Raw genomic sequence first — 19,733 nt, 5'->3', positions numbered from 1 at the left:
GTCATTCTCCAAATTGTCATTCTCTAATTTTTTTTATGAAGGGTTTTGGGTTCCTGGACCCAATTCCAATTTATTTTTGGGAGTGGTTTCCCCACAGTAACAAGCAGTTCTCTGGACATCAGCTAGATGTCGACCATTCAACTCAATTACAACACTATATACCTGGAAACCAGATTCTACAGGTTAAGGGTTCAGTCGTACAAGACTACACTACTACTTTCAGGTATCAGTCACAAGTCCAATGCTTCTGACCAACTGATTATAAACCAGTGTTTCCACAATGCCCTTCTTAGGTTTGATTAATTTACTAGAGTGGCTCACAGAGCTAAAATATTTTACTTTCTAGATTATTGGTTTATTATAAAAGGATATAGCATAGGAACAGCCATATGGAAGTTATGTATAGAGCATATTATGCAAAAGGGTGTGGGGCTTCCATGCCCTGTCTGAGTGTACCATTCTCCCCACTTCTCCTCCACATATTTACTAACCTAGAAGTTTCCAGAACCCCATCCTTTTCGGTTTTTATGGATACCTAAGGATGATTGATTAAATCATTGGCCATTGGTGATTGATTCAGCCTCCATCCCCTCTCTCCTCCCAGAGGTCAGAGGGACCCAGAGGTCAGGGGAGTGAGAATGAAAGTTCCAATGCTCTAATCACATAGTTAGTTATCCTGGAAATCAGTCTCCATTTTTAGGTGTGGTCCAAAAGTCATTCTAATAACCTAACAAAAGACAATTTTATGGCTGTCATCACTTCAGTATTCCAAGTGTTTTGGGAGTTGTCAGCCAGGAACTGTGGATAAAGACAAAATATATATGAGAAATGTATTTTTGTCATCTGAATGATCAAATACACACACATACACACACATATACAATATGTGTGTGTGTGTGTATATATATATATATATATATATATATATATATTTATTTTTGAGAGAGAGAGAGAGAGAGAGAAAATGTGAGCAGAGGAGTGGCAGAGAGAGAGGGAGACACAGAATCTGAAGCAGACTTGAGTCTCTGAGCTGTCAGCACAGAGCTCGATGTGGGGCTCAAACTCACAAACCACAAGATCATGACCTGAGCTGAAGTCAGATGCTTAACCGACTGAGACACCCAGGTGCCCCTCAAAATATATTTCTTATAAATCACAATATCACACCAAATACTTTGATCAACCTCTTGATAACTCCAAATTTTACATTGCTTAAGGCCACCACAATTTTTAAAAATTTCAGGTAATTGTTTTTGACAAATGCCCCAATAGCAGCACTGTTTACACAGAATGAGCTTTGGGTAAGGAGAGAGACTATTCTTAATAATGGAATTTTCAGGACCTCTCAAAATGGGCAAATAGTGATAATTGTCTAAGAACACAGCCTTGTAAAACTCCACCCCATTCTGCCCTCTCTAGTGGCTGCTAACCTATTGTTTTTCACAGCTACTGTAGTTGTGAAGCTGTTGTTTTTCAATGCTACAGTAGAGATGGGGAGAGAGTGGTTTGATTAGGTTTACTTAATGTATCACAAAGTACACTGGTATTATCAAGATTCAGTATTTTATCTTGAAGAGAGAACCTTAGATTGTTACAACTTTAGTTTATTTAGAGAATATTTGGTATCTATTTCTCTCTCTCTCTCTCTCTCTCTATATATATATATATATATATATATATATGTATATATATATGTGTATATATATATATATATATATATATATATATATATAACAAAAACTTGTGTCCAGAATATATAAGGAAATCTTATAACTCAATAATAAGAAGACAAAAACCCAGTTATAAAAAAGGCAAGAATTTGAACAGACACTTCATGAAAAAAAGATACTATAAATGTCTAATAAGTACATGATAAACTACTTAATGCCATTAGTCATCAGGAAAATGCAAATTAAAACTACAAGGAGATACTAGTACTCATCCATTTGAATAGTTAAAATAAAAAAGTAACTTACCAGCTTTTTCTTGTATGCTTATTCACAATAGCCGAGATATGGAAGAAACTTAAGTGTCCATCAGTAGATGAATGGATAAAGAAGATGTGGTATATATATACAGTGCATTATAGTCATAAAAGAGAACGAAATCTTGCCATTTGTAACAATATGGATGGACCTAGGGAGGATTTTGCTAAATGAAATAGGTGAGAGAAAGACAAATACCATGTGATATCACTTAATGTGGATATAAAAATAGCAGAAACAGAACCCCAAATACAGAGAACAAACTGATGGTTACCAGAGGGTAAGTGAATGAGAGGATGAAAAAAAAATGACTGAAGGGAAGTAGGGGTACAGGCTTTCAGGTACGGAATGAGTAAGTCATGGAGATGAAAGGTACAGCATAAAGAATATAGTCAGTGGCACTGTAATAGCATCGTATGGTGACGGAGGGTAGCTGTACTTGTAGTGAGCATATCATCATGTATAGAGTTGTTGGATCACTATGTTGTACACTTGAAAGTAATATAATATTATATGTCAGCTATACTGCAATAAAAAGATTTTAAAATAAATTACCAGATGTTGGAAGATATGTGGATCAACTGAAATTCTCATATATTATTGATAGGTGTACAAAATAGTACAATGAATTTGGAAAGCAGTTAGACCTCTTCTTGTATATTTTAATATACACTTTCCAACTAAACATATAACCAATTTATTGGGCTCTTATGTGTTTACCAAAGAGAAATGAAAATATATGTTCTAGGCAGGCTCATACACGAATGTTTAAAGTAACTGTCTTCACAATAGTGAAAAACTATAAACAGCACAATATCCATAAATAGGTGAATGAATGAATTATGGTATATTTATACAATGCAATCTACTCAGCAACAAAAATAATGAATTACAGATAAATGAATTTCTAAGACATTGTGCAGACCAAAGTAATGTAGACATCAGGGTATATTCTATATGATTCCATGTCAGATAATAGTGATAAAAGTAAAGTGGTGTGTATACAACATTAATTAACTACCTGACTAATTAATTCTGTTTACATTCTACCTTATTCCCAGAAAGCTTCAATTGCCTAAAAACACTATCTAGCTACGTTTAAGGGGAAGGTGAGGGAAAAACATTATAGAAGGTAAATAAGAAGGTGGTATAGAGAGAACCTTCAAAGATAGCTTGAAAAATTATGAGATAATGGCTTGTTGGACAGGGATGCAGAAGTATTAGGAAGGATAAAATAATGACTTTACATGGTTTAGAGTGATGCAGTAAATTTTAGTGTAATAAAGAAATAAGTGCCCCATATACTGCAAGCATTTCTAGGTTATCTATTGATTCTTTGGAGTCCAAAAGTTACCCAACTCATTTATCTGAAATAGATGACTCATTCCTGGTACATCTCTTAGTACAGAGTCTAAATATTGAGACTTTGTTTCAATGAAGAGCTGTTAATTTGTGCTTGTTCATATTTGCAAATGTGATTTGTCTGCATTGTCTCATTTTTTATTTGCTTGTTTATAAGGTGAACATAGTAATACCTCCATTGGGGTATTGGAGAGGAGTCAGTGACAGTGTGGAAAGTTCTTCATATACTTTTTGAAGCTCTGTGCAAATGTAAAGTAGCGTTTTGAAAACCAGAAGTCTGGGGTGTGTGGGTGGCTCAGTTGGTTAAGTGTCGACTTGATTTTGGCTCAGGTCATGATCTCACGGTTCATGAATTCGAGCCCCATGTCGCGCTCTGTGCTGACAGCTCAGAGCCTGGAGCCTGCTTCGGATTCTGTGTCTCCCTTTCTCTCCGTTCCTCCCCTGCTCATGCTCTGTCTCTATCTGTCTCTCAAAACTAAATAAATGTTTAAAAAAAAAAAAGGAAAATCAGAAGTCTGGAGAAGAGACGTTGGTGCAAATAGTGAAAAAGGGAATAAATGCCACTCCTTTCTTATTCTATGCTTTTACTTACAAAATAATATAAATGTCAAAAATTATAGTATTTGTTGTTTTGGAAAAGTTCAGATTATTCTAAAAGAGGAATTATTAATAACTGTACCTTGCTTGTCTCAAGAAAATAATGAAGAAATCCAGGTATGTGTGAAAAGGCAATATAATAAATATTTTCATTTAATCTTTCTGAGTGAAACAGAAAGTGCATGGCAGAATTCTGGGCTTGCCCTTTTCTGCTACTGGCTAAGGAGGGCAGAGGAAAGTGATTGTTTTCCAGCCATGGAGCTGGTTTTGTATTCTCTTTGCTGATGGAATATGGAAAGCAGGGTGGGCATGTTCCTCTCACATTTATGTGGACCAGATTTGAAATAGAAAATGCTATCCAAAATGTGGAAATTTGAGAAGTCATGGTAACCTGGTCTGCAGCCTCCAATTTTTGTAAAATTTTTCTCCTCCTCCACTTCCTCCTCCCCCTCCCTCTCCTTCCCCCGTCCTACTCACTAATCATGTATTCAAAGGGTCAGGGCTCTAAATACTGAAAATAAGTTCTTCTGGAAATGGGACACAGATAAGATGGCAATAAAATTCTAGGCAGTTTAATCTGTTTCCACCAAATATCTGAACATGTTTTATTGTGTTTGTGCTTAACCATGATAGTTTTTCATTGAAAGGGATAGGTGCTGTTTACATTGTCTCCCTTTCTGTTAGTCTGAGAGCAAAAACTCCCATAACCCTGTGTTTCTGATAGATGTGAAGGTGGGGGATGATGAAACTATGGAGTTAGAGAAGAAATAGGAAAAGGGAGCCAAAGATAACCCAAAGCTTGAGCTTTCCTAGAAGATTGTCCAGTGGGTTACTTGAGTTGTTGAGAGAAGTGCCCCTCAAACTTTCAAAGGCATATGAATCCCCTAGGGATTATATTAAAATGCAGTTTCTTATTCAGTAAGTCTAGGTTGTGACCTGGAAATGTGTATTTCCATCGAGCTCCTAGATGATGATGATTCTGCTGACCTGAGAACCACTCAGAGTAGCGAGGCTGGAGAGTTTGGCCAGACCACTTGATGAAGGCCATATTTAAAATAAATCCATAAAGAGAATTTGTCAAAAGGTTAGCTAAATGTGATTTAGTTTTATACCTGCATTAATCTTTTATATAATAAAATTCAAAACTGTTCACCCAAAGTAAAAGCATTTGTCTGGCCATACCATCCTGAAGTTTGTTATTAAGTGCCTTCCTAGTTCAGGTCTCTCGGTGAATACTATGTGAGCAACTTAAATTTGTTCTCCTGCCAGATAGTATTCTAACCCAGGATTCCATATGGTTAATGTGTAACATTTCCATGTTGTGCCTGTGTTGCCATGGAAAAGGCCCTGAAGAGACAGGCCATCTGGCTTCTACTTTTGGCTCTGCCAGCTAGCTTGGGGACTTTGATTACCACAGTTATAAAATTCAGCTACATCTTTCTTTGTAGAATGATTGTGGATATTTCTTTGGTGAGAGGTGAGAAAGCATTTAGTCCATTGCCCATAATTGGTGCTCAAAAGAGCCTCTTTTAGAAGTAAAACTAAGTAGTTTTAGGTCTTTACAGGCTTTGGGTAGAACGAGTCAGAAAGGACAGGGAGTGAGAGTAAAACATGTCCCATAACTTAAAAGGATTCACTAAGATGCCTTCTTTCCTCCTTAATGTATGATTTTCATTGCTCAAATCTTCTACTGAGGGTGAGATCTTTTGTTTAACTTTATTAAATGCAAATTGCTAACTCCCAGGAGCACTTTGCTTTTTCTCCTATTCGCCCTAACAGAGATGAGTAAATCAGTTAAAGGACAGAAATTTTGACCATTTCTTCTGTTTCTCTTACTTTGCAGATTATTCTTCAGCTGTTCAGAAATTTTCTCAGACACTTCAGTCCTTTCAGTTCGATTTCATTGGAGATACTCTGACTGATGATGAAATTAACATTGGTAAGTCTTCACCTACATGTGGTCATGTGCCTCTTGAGGCGATTCGGAGACCATTCAGTCTCCTAGGTTTTTAGATACAGAGAACTTGGGCACCTTTATCCTCTGTGGTCTTGTGCCAAGCTAATGGGAAGCTGCTTATGAAGGATAAAGAAACACTGCTTGTCAGTCCTGTTCCCCACTCACACAAAAGCAATAAAAATATATCTCTGAAGCCTCCACTGAAGCCTTTGTATCAGTCTGCAGGAGAATTTTTCTTTAAAGAATATAATACATGAAAATAGATATTTGTGTAAGGGATAAATTAAAGAGTGATTTAAAAAAAATTTCCAAAATGATTTAGAGTAAGAGTCCTCTAAGCAATAAACTCCCCTAGAAAGTTTAAAATTAGCATTTATATATGTACAGCTTTTCAGACGACAGGACATTTGGCATCTCTCTTGGAACTGAATTTAACAACTCACTCTATCAGCTGTGTCATCTTGGACAGATATTTCTTTTCTCTGAGCCTTAGTCTTTTCCTCTGTAAAATGTGGTTATTATTAATAGCAAGACTGTTACCATGAGGAGATTGAACAGTGGAGGGTAAAGAACTTTGTGTTTGTGTTAGTTGTAATGAAGTTAAAGTAGTATCAGCAAACCATGGCCCTTGCGCCAAACTTGCCTGCCACATTTTTTTTTTCTTTTTGTAAATAAAATTTTGTTGGAACACAGCCACATTTATTTGTTTAAATATTTTCTAAAGGTATTTTGTGGTAGGAAAACAACATTGAGTAGTAGTAGTGACTGGATAGCTTTCAAAGCCTAAAATATTTGCTCTCTGGCCATTTAAGAAAAAGTTTGGTAACCACTGAATTGAAGAGTTAGTGTAAAGCATTTGCTAGACAAGAACATTGAACCACAGAAATGTTGCAAATGATTTAATGTCACTGAAACAAGTTAGTTACACAGTTCTATTTATGAACCCCAGCATTAAAATATAAAATGTATTATTATTATTAAATGACATTTGTAGTAAGTATAATATATAAAAGTATAAAATTACCTATGATAATAGGATATTCTAGCACAGAAACTTTGTATTAGATGTTATTGGCATGTTATCTTTTAGTTCTTTTTTCTACATGTACCTCTTTTGTATGTATGCAATTTAGTTCATAGTATATACATAATTTTAACTTTTTAACTTACCTTTTATCATAATTATCTTCTTATATCAATTCAAATCCTTTTTAAGTTTCATGGGGGGCAAGGACATTGTTTTTATTCACTGCTATTTCCCCAGCAGGTAGAGGAGTGCCTAGCATGTAGTAGATACTCGATTCATGTTTACTGACTAAATAATGGATGCATTCAGATCTCATTATTATTGGAGCCATACTGTACATAATATTCAACTATTTAGCTTATTTCCAATTTTTCACTATTATAAATAATACTGCAATGAGTGCTTTTATGAGATTATGATTGGTGACTATTTGTTTTGGTAAATGTAGTGGTGTAACTAGTGAGGCACACATTTGCATTTAGATTATTTACTTATTCATTCCACTTCACTTTACTTTTGCAAATCTATTTTTGTCAAAGGGCATGACTTATTTAAAAGTTAATTTCATGGGCTGTAGAATCAGATAGGCCAAATTTGAACTCTAGCTTTGGACCTTATTATCGGTGTAACCTTGGCAAGTGACTTTCCCTGAGTGTTAATTTTTCTCATCTTTGAAATGGGGATGAGGTGATCAATTCCAAGTGTACACAGTGCCTAAATACATTTTATCTATGTAATTGTTGTTAACATAAAATTTGATGTATTTGTACTCTGCAATGGATTGGATATTTTTGTGTCCTTCCCAAAATCCATATGTTAAAATCCTAACCCCTGATATGATGGTATTAAGAGCTGGAGCCTTTGGGAAATAATTAGGTCATGAAGGTGGAGCCCTTCATGAATGGGATTAGTGCCCTCATAAAAGAGACTTCAAACGGCTCTTTTACCTTCCTCCCACCACGTGAGAATACAACAAGTTGTCAGTCTGCAACCTAGAAGAGGGCTCTCACCAGAACCTAACTATGTCGACACCCTGATCTCAAACTTCCAGCCTCCAGAATTGTGAGAAATACATTTCTGTTGTTTATAAGCCACATAGTCTATGGTATTTTGTTACAGAATCCTAAACTTTGTAAGACGGAAATCAGTACTGAGAAGTGGGGGGAACTGCTGTACTAAATACCTAAAAATGTAGAGGTAGCTTTGGAATTGAGTAATGGGAAGAAAGTACAAGAATTTGGAGGTGCATGCTAGGAAAAGCCTGGATTGCCATGAATATAATTTTAAAGGCAATTGTGGTGACAGCTCAGAAAGAAAAAAGGAGAGCCATAGAGAAAGCTTCCATGAAGAACATGTTATTGGACAATGGAGAAAAGCCATCCTTGTTACAAAGTAGGCAAAGAACTTGGCTGAATTGTATTTGTGTTTTGTGGGAAGTAGTATTTTGTGAGTGATAAAATGGAATATTTGGATGAGGAAATTTCTAAGCAAAGTGTTGGAAGAATGGCTTTGTTCTCTCTGTTTATAGTAAAAGCTGAGAGGAGAGAATGAATTGGAGATGGAATTATTAAACAAAATGGAAAGAGAACTTCAAGATTTGGACATTTCTCTGCTTGCCCATATTACAAAAAATGGCAAAGTGTATTTGGAAGAGAACGCCAAGGGTGTGGTGGACTGACCATTGCATAAAGAGCTCAATATGGATGTAACCATGGATATAATCAACTATCACAGCAGAAGCCAGGAATAGAGATGGGATTATATGAGCAGAAATACCACCAGCTGGGAATATAGGAAACAAAAAATGTGACAAAATGAAGAAAAACTGGTTGACTTCTTAGACCCTATTAGACCAGACTGTAGAGCTATTTGGCTATGAACATGCACTATTCTTCAAGATAAGAGAAGAAGGCCTCTGAAGCCACTTCTGAGATCATGAGGGCTGCCACTCCTATCATATACATAGTGTACATAGGCTTTGGGGGCCTACTCTTAGATTTGAAAGGGCAAGACCAATACCCAGGGAGCTGTAGGAGTGGGCCTACTGAGGGTATAACACCTACCCTACCATAAATGTCAACCAGTGCCATTAAGGAAAAATAAAGTGGGTGAGGTTGAGCATGATGGCTTATCAACAAAAATAAAAATGACCCCCTGATATGTCAGGTTCTTGTGGGTGTCTGTGAGCTCCATGTAAGGTGTTAGCTGGACACATTTGCTTCTTAATATATGCTTTACAACAACCTCTTAACTCAGTTCCTGTTTGCCTGCCAACTCCAGATATTCTTGGTTATCAACTGATAATTGCTGTTAGGGCTGATGACTCATGAACTGACCTTTATTGATGGGGACTGAAAAAAGATTTTGAGATTTTAATTGGCCTGTCATATTCACTGTCCTTGTTGAATTTGTCATTTTGAGAACTGGGATGTGTGGTGGTAGTGACAGTAACACCCAATGCTCCAACAGTTTAAGGTGAGGCTTTTTGGAGGCTTTAAGAAGAAATATTAGAGAGCATACTGGGAGAGTATTGTTGGGAAAGAACAGTTGCTTTGGAAGTTGAGACAGCAGAGCGTGCCATGCCCTCCAGTTGCCAATACTACTGGCCCTGAGTCAGTAGATCTTCCATTTAACTGAAAATATTTGTAGAAGGACAGTTGCAATACAATTTTGGGTTGAGATTTATATTTCACATTGCATGTGAAGAGGGCCTTGCAGTTCTTTCCATAATGCATTTTTCATGATGGCTGCAAAAGGTGACTCAGTACCATTAAGCCCCTTGTAGATACTATTTGTCTAACAGAAATGATAGTGATTCCTAGAGGATGTGAGGCAAAGCCTGAGGCTTCTCTGAAGAGTCCCTTCCGTTGATGATCAGCTCTAGTACTTAACTTGAGCAGTCTGTGTACAACAGGAACAAGTGGGAGGAAGTGTCTCACTGCCCTGAAGATGACATTTGTTCCTGCTCTTAGAGTAAGACATCTGTGCCTTCAATTGGCATTGTATGACTTTTTCTCTACCTCTAGAGCTCAATAAATAAAGGAAATCTCAGGTATTTAGGTAGTTTTGTATACACTTCAGATTTATCAGCTATAGGATATTAGCAATATTACCTAAACTTGTTGGGCCTGTTTTCCTCATCTGTAAAGTAGGAAGTATAATCTATTTCACAAGACTGTAAAGAGTAAATCAGATAAATACATATAACAGAGAGTATATATAAATCATTTGGCTCAGTGTCTGGCATATGATTGGTGCTCAATATCTCATGGTCGTTATTAATCTTAGCAGGAAGGTAGTAGAACCCAATTTTTTGAAAATGTTAGTTTGCAATTTGATTTCCTGAATAACTACAAGAAATATAAAATAAAATGTTAGTGTTCCAGGGACCTTAGAGGATATCTAGTTCAGTTATTTCTAATATATGTCAGAGGCACCTGAAGCTCTTACTGATCCTGTCTCAGGACCTCTCTTAGATCAAATGAATCAGAATCTCTGTAGTGGATCCCAGGTCTCTGATTTCTGTACAGTCATCATAACATCAGTGAGCATTTTGGAACTCATTAGTTATCAGGGATTTTCAAACTGTTCCTTGGATCTTCAATGTCTCCTATCCACCCAAGCTCAAATGAAGCATGTAAGAATTTACTTGAAAATTAGAATTTCAGATTAAAAAATAAGCTGATATTTTCAGAGTGCTTACTGAGTAAGAGGTCTTGTTCTAAGAACTTTACATAAACTAATGAGAGAAAGTCAGAAAGACAGTGACTGAAAGGTGTGTGTGCGCGCACACACACACACACACACACACACACAAACACAGAAGGAAAGAGAGAGGGAGAGAGGAGAATATACTAGACTAGCTTACCAACCTCCCCACCACCACTCCTGCCAATTCTAAAGATAGGGAAATTGATGTCCAGAGGTGGGCCAGTGATTGTTGAAGGTCTCACACAGTTAAGTAGTGCCAGGTTTATTACTGGAACCAAGGTCTCCTAAAACCCAATTGATTTATTCAACCAATTTTTACTGAGCATCTGCTGTGAACTCTACCTTCATGGAGCTTCAGTTAAATTTTAGGAAGAAGTACAGGTGCCTAGGTGGCTCAGTCAGTTAAGTTCGAGCCCCATGTCAGGCTCTGTGCTGACAGCTCAGAGTCTGGAGCCTGCTTCAGATTATGTGTCTCCTTCTCTCTCTGCTCCTTCCCTGCTCTCTCTCTCTCTCTCTCTCTTTCTCTCTCCCTCTCTCTCTCTCAAAACTAAATAAACATTAAAAAATTAAAAGAAAAGTTTTAGGAAGAAGTATAAGCAAATAACTTCCTATATCATTGCAGTACTAGGAGCAAGAAAGAAGAATGCTTCCCACATAGGCTTCAGAGAACTTCCCTGCTCTTTTCTGAGGAACACTGCTATGTGTTTGTTCATTAGTAAATAGAAAGTGTCCACTAAATGCCATAGACTGGGGTTTCAGGTACACAATGTATCTCTCTGCCCTCCAAGATATCATAGTCTATTAAAGGAGGCAGATATGTTTTCACTCATATGTGGATCTTGAGAAACTTAACAGAAGACCAGGGGGGAAGGGAAGGGGGAAAAATAGTTACAAACAGAGAGGGAGGAAGGCAAACCATAAGAGACTCTTAAATACAGAGAAGGATCTGAAAGTTGATGGGGGGGTAGGGGAGAGGGGAAAATGGGTGATGGCATTGAGGAGGGCACTTGTTGGGATGAGCACTGGATATTGTATGTACGTGATGAACCACGGGAATCTACCCCAAAAACTGAGAGCACACTTTACACACTGTATGTTAGCCAATTTGACAATAAATTATATTTAAAAAAAATGAGGCAGATGAATAAACAGACAATTGCAATACAATGTAAGTATTGTGGTAGAGGTAGGCACACAGTAGCCCCTATTCCACACTGTGTGTGTGTGTGTGCGTGCGTGTGTGTGTGTGCGTGTGTGTATGTGCGTGTGTCTGTCTGTCTGTCTTGTATTAGTGGTGGGGAGAATAAACAAGGAAGGCTTCTGAGAAAGATTATATCTAAGTTAGATCCAGGGCTAGGGTGAGGCAAGTGAGGCTTCTAAGGCAAACATTTAATAAAGCACTTATTCTCAGATTCATGGAAAGTACAGGTGGGCACCAGAGTGTGAATGCCTCCTTAAATTTTGTACCCTAAGTGCCTCATCTGCCTCTTTTCTGTTTTGGTCCTGATCTGAGTTGAATTTCTAAAGGATGAATGAGAATTAAAGAGGGGAGAGAAAACACATAAAAAAGGCACAGTTGAGGGGAGTGAGATTATCTCTCTTGATACTGGAGGACATTGAATGTGACTGGAAAGAGTAGGGAGGAGTCAGAGATTAAGACCTAGAGATTGCATAAAGGCTAAGTTAGAGTCTTGGCAGGTAATAAAAGTGAGAAAAGCAGGCTGGATATAGGATGCAATTGATATTCTGTCTCTGTGACTTGGTAATGAGAGGTAGGGCTGTGGTGAACAAAAAAAGACATGCTCCATCTAAGAGCAGCATCTTTGACTGGGTTCCAGTGATTGTTTCTACCTAAAATATTTGGGTCTACATTGCCATAATCTCTTATTTTTTTCCAGAAAGTGACACCCATATATTTTATGCCTAGTATTAAGTGCCACCAGTAAATTAAAATTGAAAACACAGCAAACCAAACAAAACATACCTGTTGGCCGAACACACTGCATGGGTTTGTGATGCTGTTGCCTGGGTTAGACAATAAGGGGCCTGGAATACCTCATGAAATATTTTGGATTGTATCCTGAAGCTTATGGGGAGTAATACCCAAATGGCAAATGATCAAGCAGGAGACCTAGGCAGATACCCAAAAGATTTGCTTTAACCTTAAAAACTCTGAGTATTATCTGGTAGACCTCACCAGATATATTATTGTGTTTCATGTGTTGTTAATTTTAACCATTCTAACAGGTATGCAGTAGTATGATACAGTGGTTTTGATTTGTATGTCTCTGATGATGAGTGAGCATCTTGTCATGCATCTGTTAGCCATCTGGATGTCTTTCTTGGAAAAGTGCCTATTCATATTGTCTGCCCATTTCTTAACTGGATTATTTGTTTTCTGGGTGTTGAATTTGTTAAAATCTGTAAAGATTTTGGATATTAACCCTTTATCAGATGTCATTTGCAAAAATTTTCTTCCATTACTTACCCTGCCTTTTAGTTTTGTTGATCATTTTGTTCCCTGTGCAGAAAGAAGCTTTTTATCTTGTTGAAATCCCACTAGTTCATGTTTGCTTTTGTTTCCCTTGCCTCTGGTGATGTGTCTTGTAAGAAGTTGCTATGACTGAGGTCAAAGAGGTCGCTGCTTGTATTCTTCTCTGGGGTTTTGATGGTTTTCTGTCTCACATTTAGGTCTTTCATCAATTTTGAATTTATTTTTGTTTATGGTGTAAGAAAGTGGTTCAGTTTCATTCTTCTGAATGTTGCTGTCTAGTTGTCCCAACGCCATTTGTTGAAGAGACTGTCTTTTTACAATTGGATTCTTTTTCCTGCTTTGTCAAAAATTACTTGATGATACAGTTTTGGGTCTATTGCTGGGTTCTCTATTCTGTTCCATTTGTCTATGCGTCTGTTTTGGTGCCAGTACCATACTGTCTTGAAGATTATAGCTTAATAATATAACTTGAAATATGGAATCATGATGTCTCCAGTTTTATTTTTCTTTTACAATATTGCTTTGACTATCCAGGGTCTTTTGGACTTCCATACAAATTTTAGGATTGTTTGTTCTAGCTCTGTGAAAAATGTTGGTGGTATGCTGATGGAGATTGCATTAAATGTGGATTGCTTTGGGTAGTATAAACATTTTAACAATGTTTGTTCTTCCAAACCATGAGAATGGAATACTTTTCCATTTATTTGTATTATCTTCAATTTGTTTTATAAGTGTGCTATAGTTTTCACTGTAAAGATTGTTTACCTGTTTGGTTAGGTTTATTCCTAGGTTTCTAATTGTTTTTGGTACAATTGCAAATGGGATCAATTCCTTGATTTCTTTTTCTACTGCTTTGTTATTGGTGCATAGAAATGCAACTGATTTCTGTATGTTGATTTTATATCCTGTGACTTTGCTGAATTCTTGTATTCGTTCCAGAAATTTTTTGATGGAGTCTTTTAGGTTTTCTACATAGAGTATCATGTTGTATGTAAATAGTGAAAGTTTGTCTTTTTTCTTTGATTTGGATGCCTTTAATTTCTTTGTTGTCTGATTGCTGAGGCTAAGACTTCCTTGTTAAATAATACTGGTGAGAGTGGACATCCTTGTCTTGTTCCTGAGTATAGGGGAAATGAAAAGCTCTTAATTTCTCCCCACTGAGGATGATATTAGCCTTGGATCTTTCATATATGGCCTTTATGATGTGGAGGGTTTTTAATCAAGAATGGATGCTGTACTTTGCCAAATGCTTTTTCTGCATCTATTGAGAGGATCATATAATTATAATCCTTTCTATTATTAATATGATGTATCACATTGGTTGATTTGTGAATATTGAACCAGAACTGCAGCCCAGGGATAAATCCCACTTGATCATGGTGAATAATTCTTTTAACGTACTGTTGAATTTGATTTGCTAGTATCTTGTTGAGAATTTGTACATCCATGTTCACCAGGGATATTAGCCTGTAATTCTCCTTTTTGTGAGGTCTTTGTCTGGTTTTGGAATGAAGGTAATGCTGGCTTATAGAATGAGTTTGTAAGTTTTCCTTCCTTTTATATTTTTTGGAACAGTTTGAGAAGAATAGGTATTAACTCTTCTTTCAGTGTCTGGTAGATTTCCTCTGAGAAGCCATCTGGGCCTGGAATTTTGTTTTTTGGGAGATACTTTATTACTGATTCAGTTTCTTTGCTGGTAATGGGTCTGTTCAAATTCTCTATTTCTTCCTGTTTCAGTTTTTGGTAGTTTCTAGGTTTCCAGGAATTTACCCATTCCTTCCAGGGTGCCCTGTTTATTGGCATATAATGTTTTATCATATTGTCTTGTAATTGTTTGTATTTCTGTGGTGTTGTTTATGATCTCTCCCCTTTCATTCATGATTTTATTTCTTTAGGTTCTTTCTCTTTTCTTTTTTATAAGTCTATCTAGGGGTTTGTGAATTTTATTAATTCTTTAGTAGAACCAGCTCTTAGTTTCATTGATCTTTTCTACTGGTTTTGTTTGTTTCTATATTGTTTATTTCTGCTCTATTCTTTATTATTTCACTTTAGGCTAGCTTTAGGCTTTATTGACTGTTCCCTTTCTAGTTCCTTCAGGGGTAAGGTTAGGTTGTGTATTTGAGACCATTCTTGCTTCTTGAAGTAGATTTGTATTGCAATATACTTCCCTCTTAGGATTGCCTCTGCTGCATAATAAAGGTTTTGGACTGTAGTGTTTTCATTTTATTTTGCTTCTATGCATTTTTAATTTCCTCTTTAATTTCATGGTTAACTCATTCATTCTTTTTTTTTTTAATTTTTTTAACGTTTATTTATTTTTGAGACAGAGAGAGACAGAGCATGAACGGGGGAGGGTCAGAGAGAGAGCGAGACACAGAATCTGAAACAGGCTCCAGGCTCTGAGCCATCAGCACAGAGCCTGACGCGGGGCTTGAACTCACGAACCGCGAGATCATGACCTGAGCCGAAGTCGGACGCTTAACCGACTGAGCCACCCAGGCGCCCCAACTCATTCATTCTTTAGTAGGATGTTCTTTTACCTGTAAGTATTTATGTTCTTTCCATTTTTTTTTCTTGTGGTTGACTTCAAGTTTCATAGTGTGGTGGTGTGAAAATATGCATGGTATGAATTTGATCTTTTTGTACTTGTTGAGTGCTGATTTGTGACCCAGTATGTGATCTATTCTGGAGAATGTTCCATATGCACTCAAAAAAATAATGTGTATTCTGTTGATTTAGGATGGAATGTTCTATATAAATCTGTTAAGTCCATTTGGTCCAGTGTGTCAGTCAAAGCCATTATTTCCTTTTTGATTTTCTGCTTAGATGATCTGTCCATTGCTGTAAGTGAGGTGCTAAAGTCCCCTACTGTTATTGTATTATTGTCAATGAGTTTCTTTATGTTTGTTATTGGTTGGTTCATATATTTGGGTGTTCCAAGTGGGGGGGCATAAATATTTATAATTGTTAGATCTTCTTAATGGGTAGACCACTTAATTATGGTATAATGTCCTTCATTATCTCTTATTTCAGTCTTTCATTTAAAATCTTAAAAAAAAAGATAAATATCACTAGTAATAAGAATATTGATACCAAGAATCCCTTACTGTGATACACTGGGAAGGTTATGGTACCACTTTTGTGTTATTTTGCCAAAAATGCATAGCCTCAGGGCACCTGGGTGGCTCAGTTGGTTAAGCTTCTGACTTCAGCTCAGGTCATGAGCTCACAGTTCACAGGTTTGAGCCCCGTGTCATGCTCTGTGCTGACAGCTCAGGGACTGGAGCCTGCTTTGGATTCTGTGTCTCCCTCTCTATTTTCCCCTACCCAGCTCACACTCTGTCTCTGTCTCTCTCTCAAAAATAAATGAACATTAAAAATTTTTTAATTGCAAAAATAAAATTAAAAAAATAAAAATAAAATAAAATTAAATTAAAATAAAATAAAATCTAATTTGTGTGCTATAAATATGGCTACTCCGGCTTCCTTTTGGCATCCATTAGCATGATAGATGGTTCTCCATCCTTTTACTTTCAATCTGTCAATGTCTTTAGGTCTAAAATGAGTCTTTTGTAGGCAGCATATAGACATATGAGTTTCTTTATCCATTCTGATACCCAATGTCTTTTGATTGGAGCATTTAGTCCAATTACATTCAGTGAGATTATTGAAAGATATGAGTTTAGTGCTATTCTGTTACCAGTAATGTTGGTGTTTCTGGTGATGTTATCTGGTCCTTTCTAGTCTTTGTTGCTTTTTTTCAAGTCCCACACCAAGGAACCCTCCTCCCCCCATTAATATTTCTTGCAGGGCTGGTGTAGTAGTCATAAACCTCCTTTAGTTTTTGTTTGTCTGGGAAAGTATTTATTTTTCCTTTTTTTCTGAGTTACATCCTTACCGGAGATAGTATTCTTGGCTGCTTATTATTCCCATGTAGCATGTTGAATTTATCCTGCCACTCCCTTCTGGCCTACCAAGTTTCTTTAGACAGATCAGCTGTGAACCTGATCTGTTTTCCCTTGTAGGTTAAGGACTTCATTCCCTTTGCTGCTTTCTGGATTCTTTCCTTATTTTTGTATTTTGTAAAGGTTTCTATGATATGTCTTGGCAATGGTCAGCCTTGGTTGAATTTATTGGGAGTTCTCTATGCTTCATTTCCTTTTTTGAATAGTTTGAAAAGCATGAACATTATCTCTCATTTGAATGTTTGGTAGAATTGCCCCATGAAAACCCCTGGTCTTAGACTTTTCTTTATTGGGAGTTTTTTGATTAGTAGTTAAATTTTCTTCCTAGTAATTGGTCTGTTCAAATTTTCTCTGTCTTAATTGAGTTTTGGAAGATTATATGTTTTTAGGAATTTATCCATTTCTTCTTGACTGTCCAGTTTGTTGGCATATAATTTTTCATAATATTGTCTTATAATCCATTTTGTTTTTGATGTCAGTTGTCATTTTTTCCTCTTTCATTTCTGATTTTATTAATTTGAGTCCTTTCATTTTTTCTTGATTGTGCATTAAAGGTTTGTCAGTTTTGTTTAGCTTTTTAAAGACTAGTTTTGGTTTCATTGCTCTTTTAAATTGTTTTAGCCTTATTTCACTTATTTCCATTTTACTTTATTATTATTTCCTTTCTTCTAATAAATTTGTGTTTTGCTTATTCTTTTTCCTGTTCCTTTAGATATAAGGTTAGATTGTTTATTTGAAGTTTGTTTTGCTTTTTGAGGTAGGCTTTTATTACTGTAAACACCTAAAGTAATTTTTTGTAGGTATGTACTTCCTGTTATTTTGTTAATTTTTTCTGGTTGATTTTGTAGTCTTCCTCTGTTCCTTTCTTCTTTTGCTGCATCCCCTTGTTGTTTGATGGCTTTCTTTCATGTTCCTTTGTCTTTATTTTTTGTGTGTATGTAGTTTTTTTTGTGTGTGTGTGCTGTTTCTGCTGAAAAAATCATTTGATAACCTTTTGGGTGTTTCTCTTGTGTGAAACTGTTAGCTTTTCTTTTGTTGAAGATTCGGTTTTTATCTTTAATCTTGGACATTTTAAGTATTGTGGATAATCTCACCTTACTGTGTCTTTTGCTTTTATAAAAATTAACCCTAAACAAGCATTTGCAGGGTTAGCTATTAGAAGGTACTGTAATGATCCATAATATTTGGTTAAAATGTAGGAGTAAGAAGCCTTATAGGACTTCGTATCTCAGAGCCAGAAATAACCATTGCCCAAACCTCTTGTTTTAAACTTTCATATGTATTTTCCAACTTACCATAGACATGAGCAAAGAATGGTGAATATGAGACCGTTTGAAAACTGAAAACACCATTCTGAGGAGGGGGAGACAATTAGAGAAACATATGTGACATAGATACTGTGGCTGTGACAGGAGTCACATTATTATCTTACAGTGGTTAGACAGAGCTTTAAATTCATGTCCTCTTTGTGTAGCTAGCTTTGTGACCTTGGCAGTTCCCTTCTATGGACTCTATTCTCCTTATGATTTAATGAAAGTAGTTGGACTATGATAGATAATATGGAGAAGTTTGAGGCTTTTGATGGCGGGTAACCAGATACAAAAGAAAAATCTTTACTTCTTGCCTGTTGACATATACTTTGGTGTGTTTTTAAAGTATTTTGATCACCTAATAAATAAACTTATAAGGTCTTTTAGAGGCCAGTAATGGAATATAATGGTTTTCCTTGATTCAGTTACTTAATTTTAGGTTGATTCAGAACATTTACAAGCTCATTCTATGAGGCCAGCCTTAGCTTGATTCCGAAACCAGACAAAGACCCCACTAAAAACGAGAATTACAGACCAATTTCCTTGATGAACATGGATGCAAAAATTCTCAGCAAGATACTAGCAAATCGAATACAACAATAGATTAAAACAATTTTTCACCATGATCAAGTGGGATTTATTCCTCAGGTGCAAGAGTGGTTCATTATCCCCAAATCAATCAATGTGATACATCACATTAATAAAAGAAAGGCTAAGAACCTCATGATACTCTCAATAGATGCAGAAAAAGCTTTTGACAAAACACAACATCATTTCTTGATAAAAACCTTTAAGAAAGTAGGGATAGAAGGAACATACCTCAACATCATAAAGGCCATATATGAAGGACCAACAGCTAAAATCATCCTCAATGGGGAAAAACGGAGAGCTTTACTGCTAAGGTCAGGAACATGACACGAACTTCCACTCTCACCACTGTTGTTCAACATTCTACTGGAAGTCCTGGCCTCAGCATTCAGACAACAAAAAGAAATAAAATGCATATAAATTGGCAAGGAAGAAGTCAAACTTTTGCTCTTCACATACAACATGATACTGTATGCAGAAAACCCAAAAGGCACCACCAAAACGCTGCTAGAAACGCTGCTACATTAATTCAGCAGTGTCGCAGGATATAAAATCAATGTAGAAATCAATTGCATTTCTATACAGCATTAATGAAGTAGCAGAAAAAGAAGTCAAGGAATTGATCCCATTTATATTTGCAACAAACCCCATGAAATATCTAGGAATAAACCTAACCACAGAGGTAAAAGATGTGTAGGCTGAAAACTATAGAAAGCTTATGGAAGAAATTGAGGAAG

General features: G+C 36.4%; 1 protein-coding gene across 8 annotated transcripts in view; it reads left to right on the top strand.

The window, feature by feature from the left end:
* The window catches only part of OPHN1 (oligophrenin 1), a 573,279-nt gene that overhangs the window by 181,822 nt on the left and 371,724 nt on the right, over positions 1 to 19,733 (top strand). For 7 of the 8 annotated variants that reach the window (XR_008290128.1, XM_053202415.1, XM_053202413.1 and 4 more), the window contains one exon: positions 5,788 to 5,883. Coding sequence is in view for 6 of the 8 variants with exons in the window: in XM_053202415.1 (XP_053058390.1) it covers positions 5,788 to 5,883 (96 nt within the window). In the remaining 2 variants the exon portion in view is untranslated. Of the gene's footprint in view, positions 1 to 5,787; positions 5,884 to 11,618; positions 15,676 to 19,733 lie in introns of those variants that run through there. The other variant, XM_053202418.1, reaches the window with a different exon arrangement.

The sequence above is a fragment of the Acinonyx jubatus genome, chromosome X (genome assembly GCF_027475565.1).
Source record: "Acinonyx jubatus isolate Ajub_Pintada_27869175 chromosome X, VMU_Ajub_asm_v1.0, whole genome shotgun sequence".
Lineage (NCBI taxonomy): Eukaryota > Metazoa > Chordata > Mammalia > Carnivora > Felidae > Acinonyx > Acinonyx jubatus.
The sequence above is the reverse complement of the archived record's forward strand: the minus strand, read 5'-3'. Positions and strand labels throughout refer to the sequence as shown.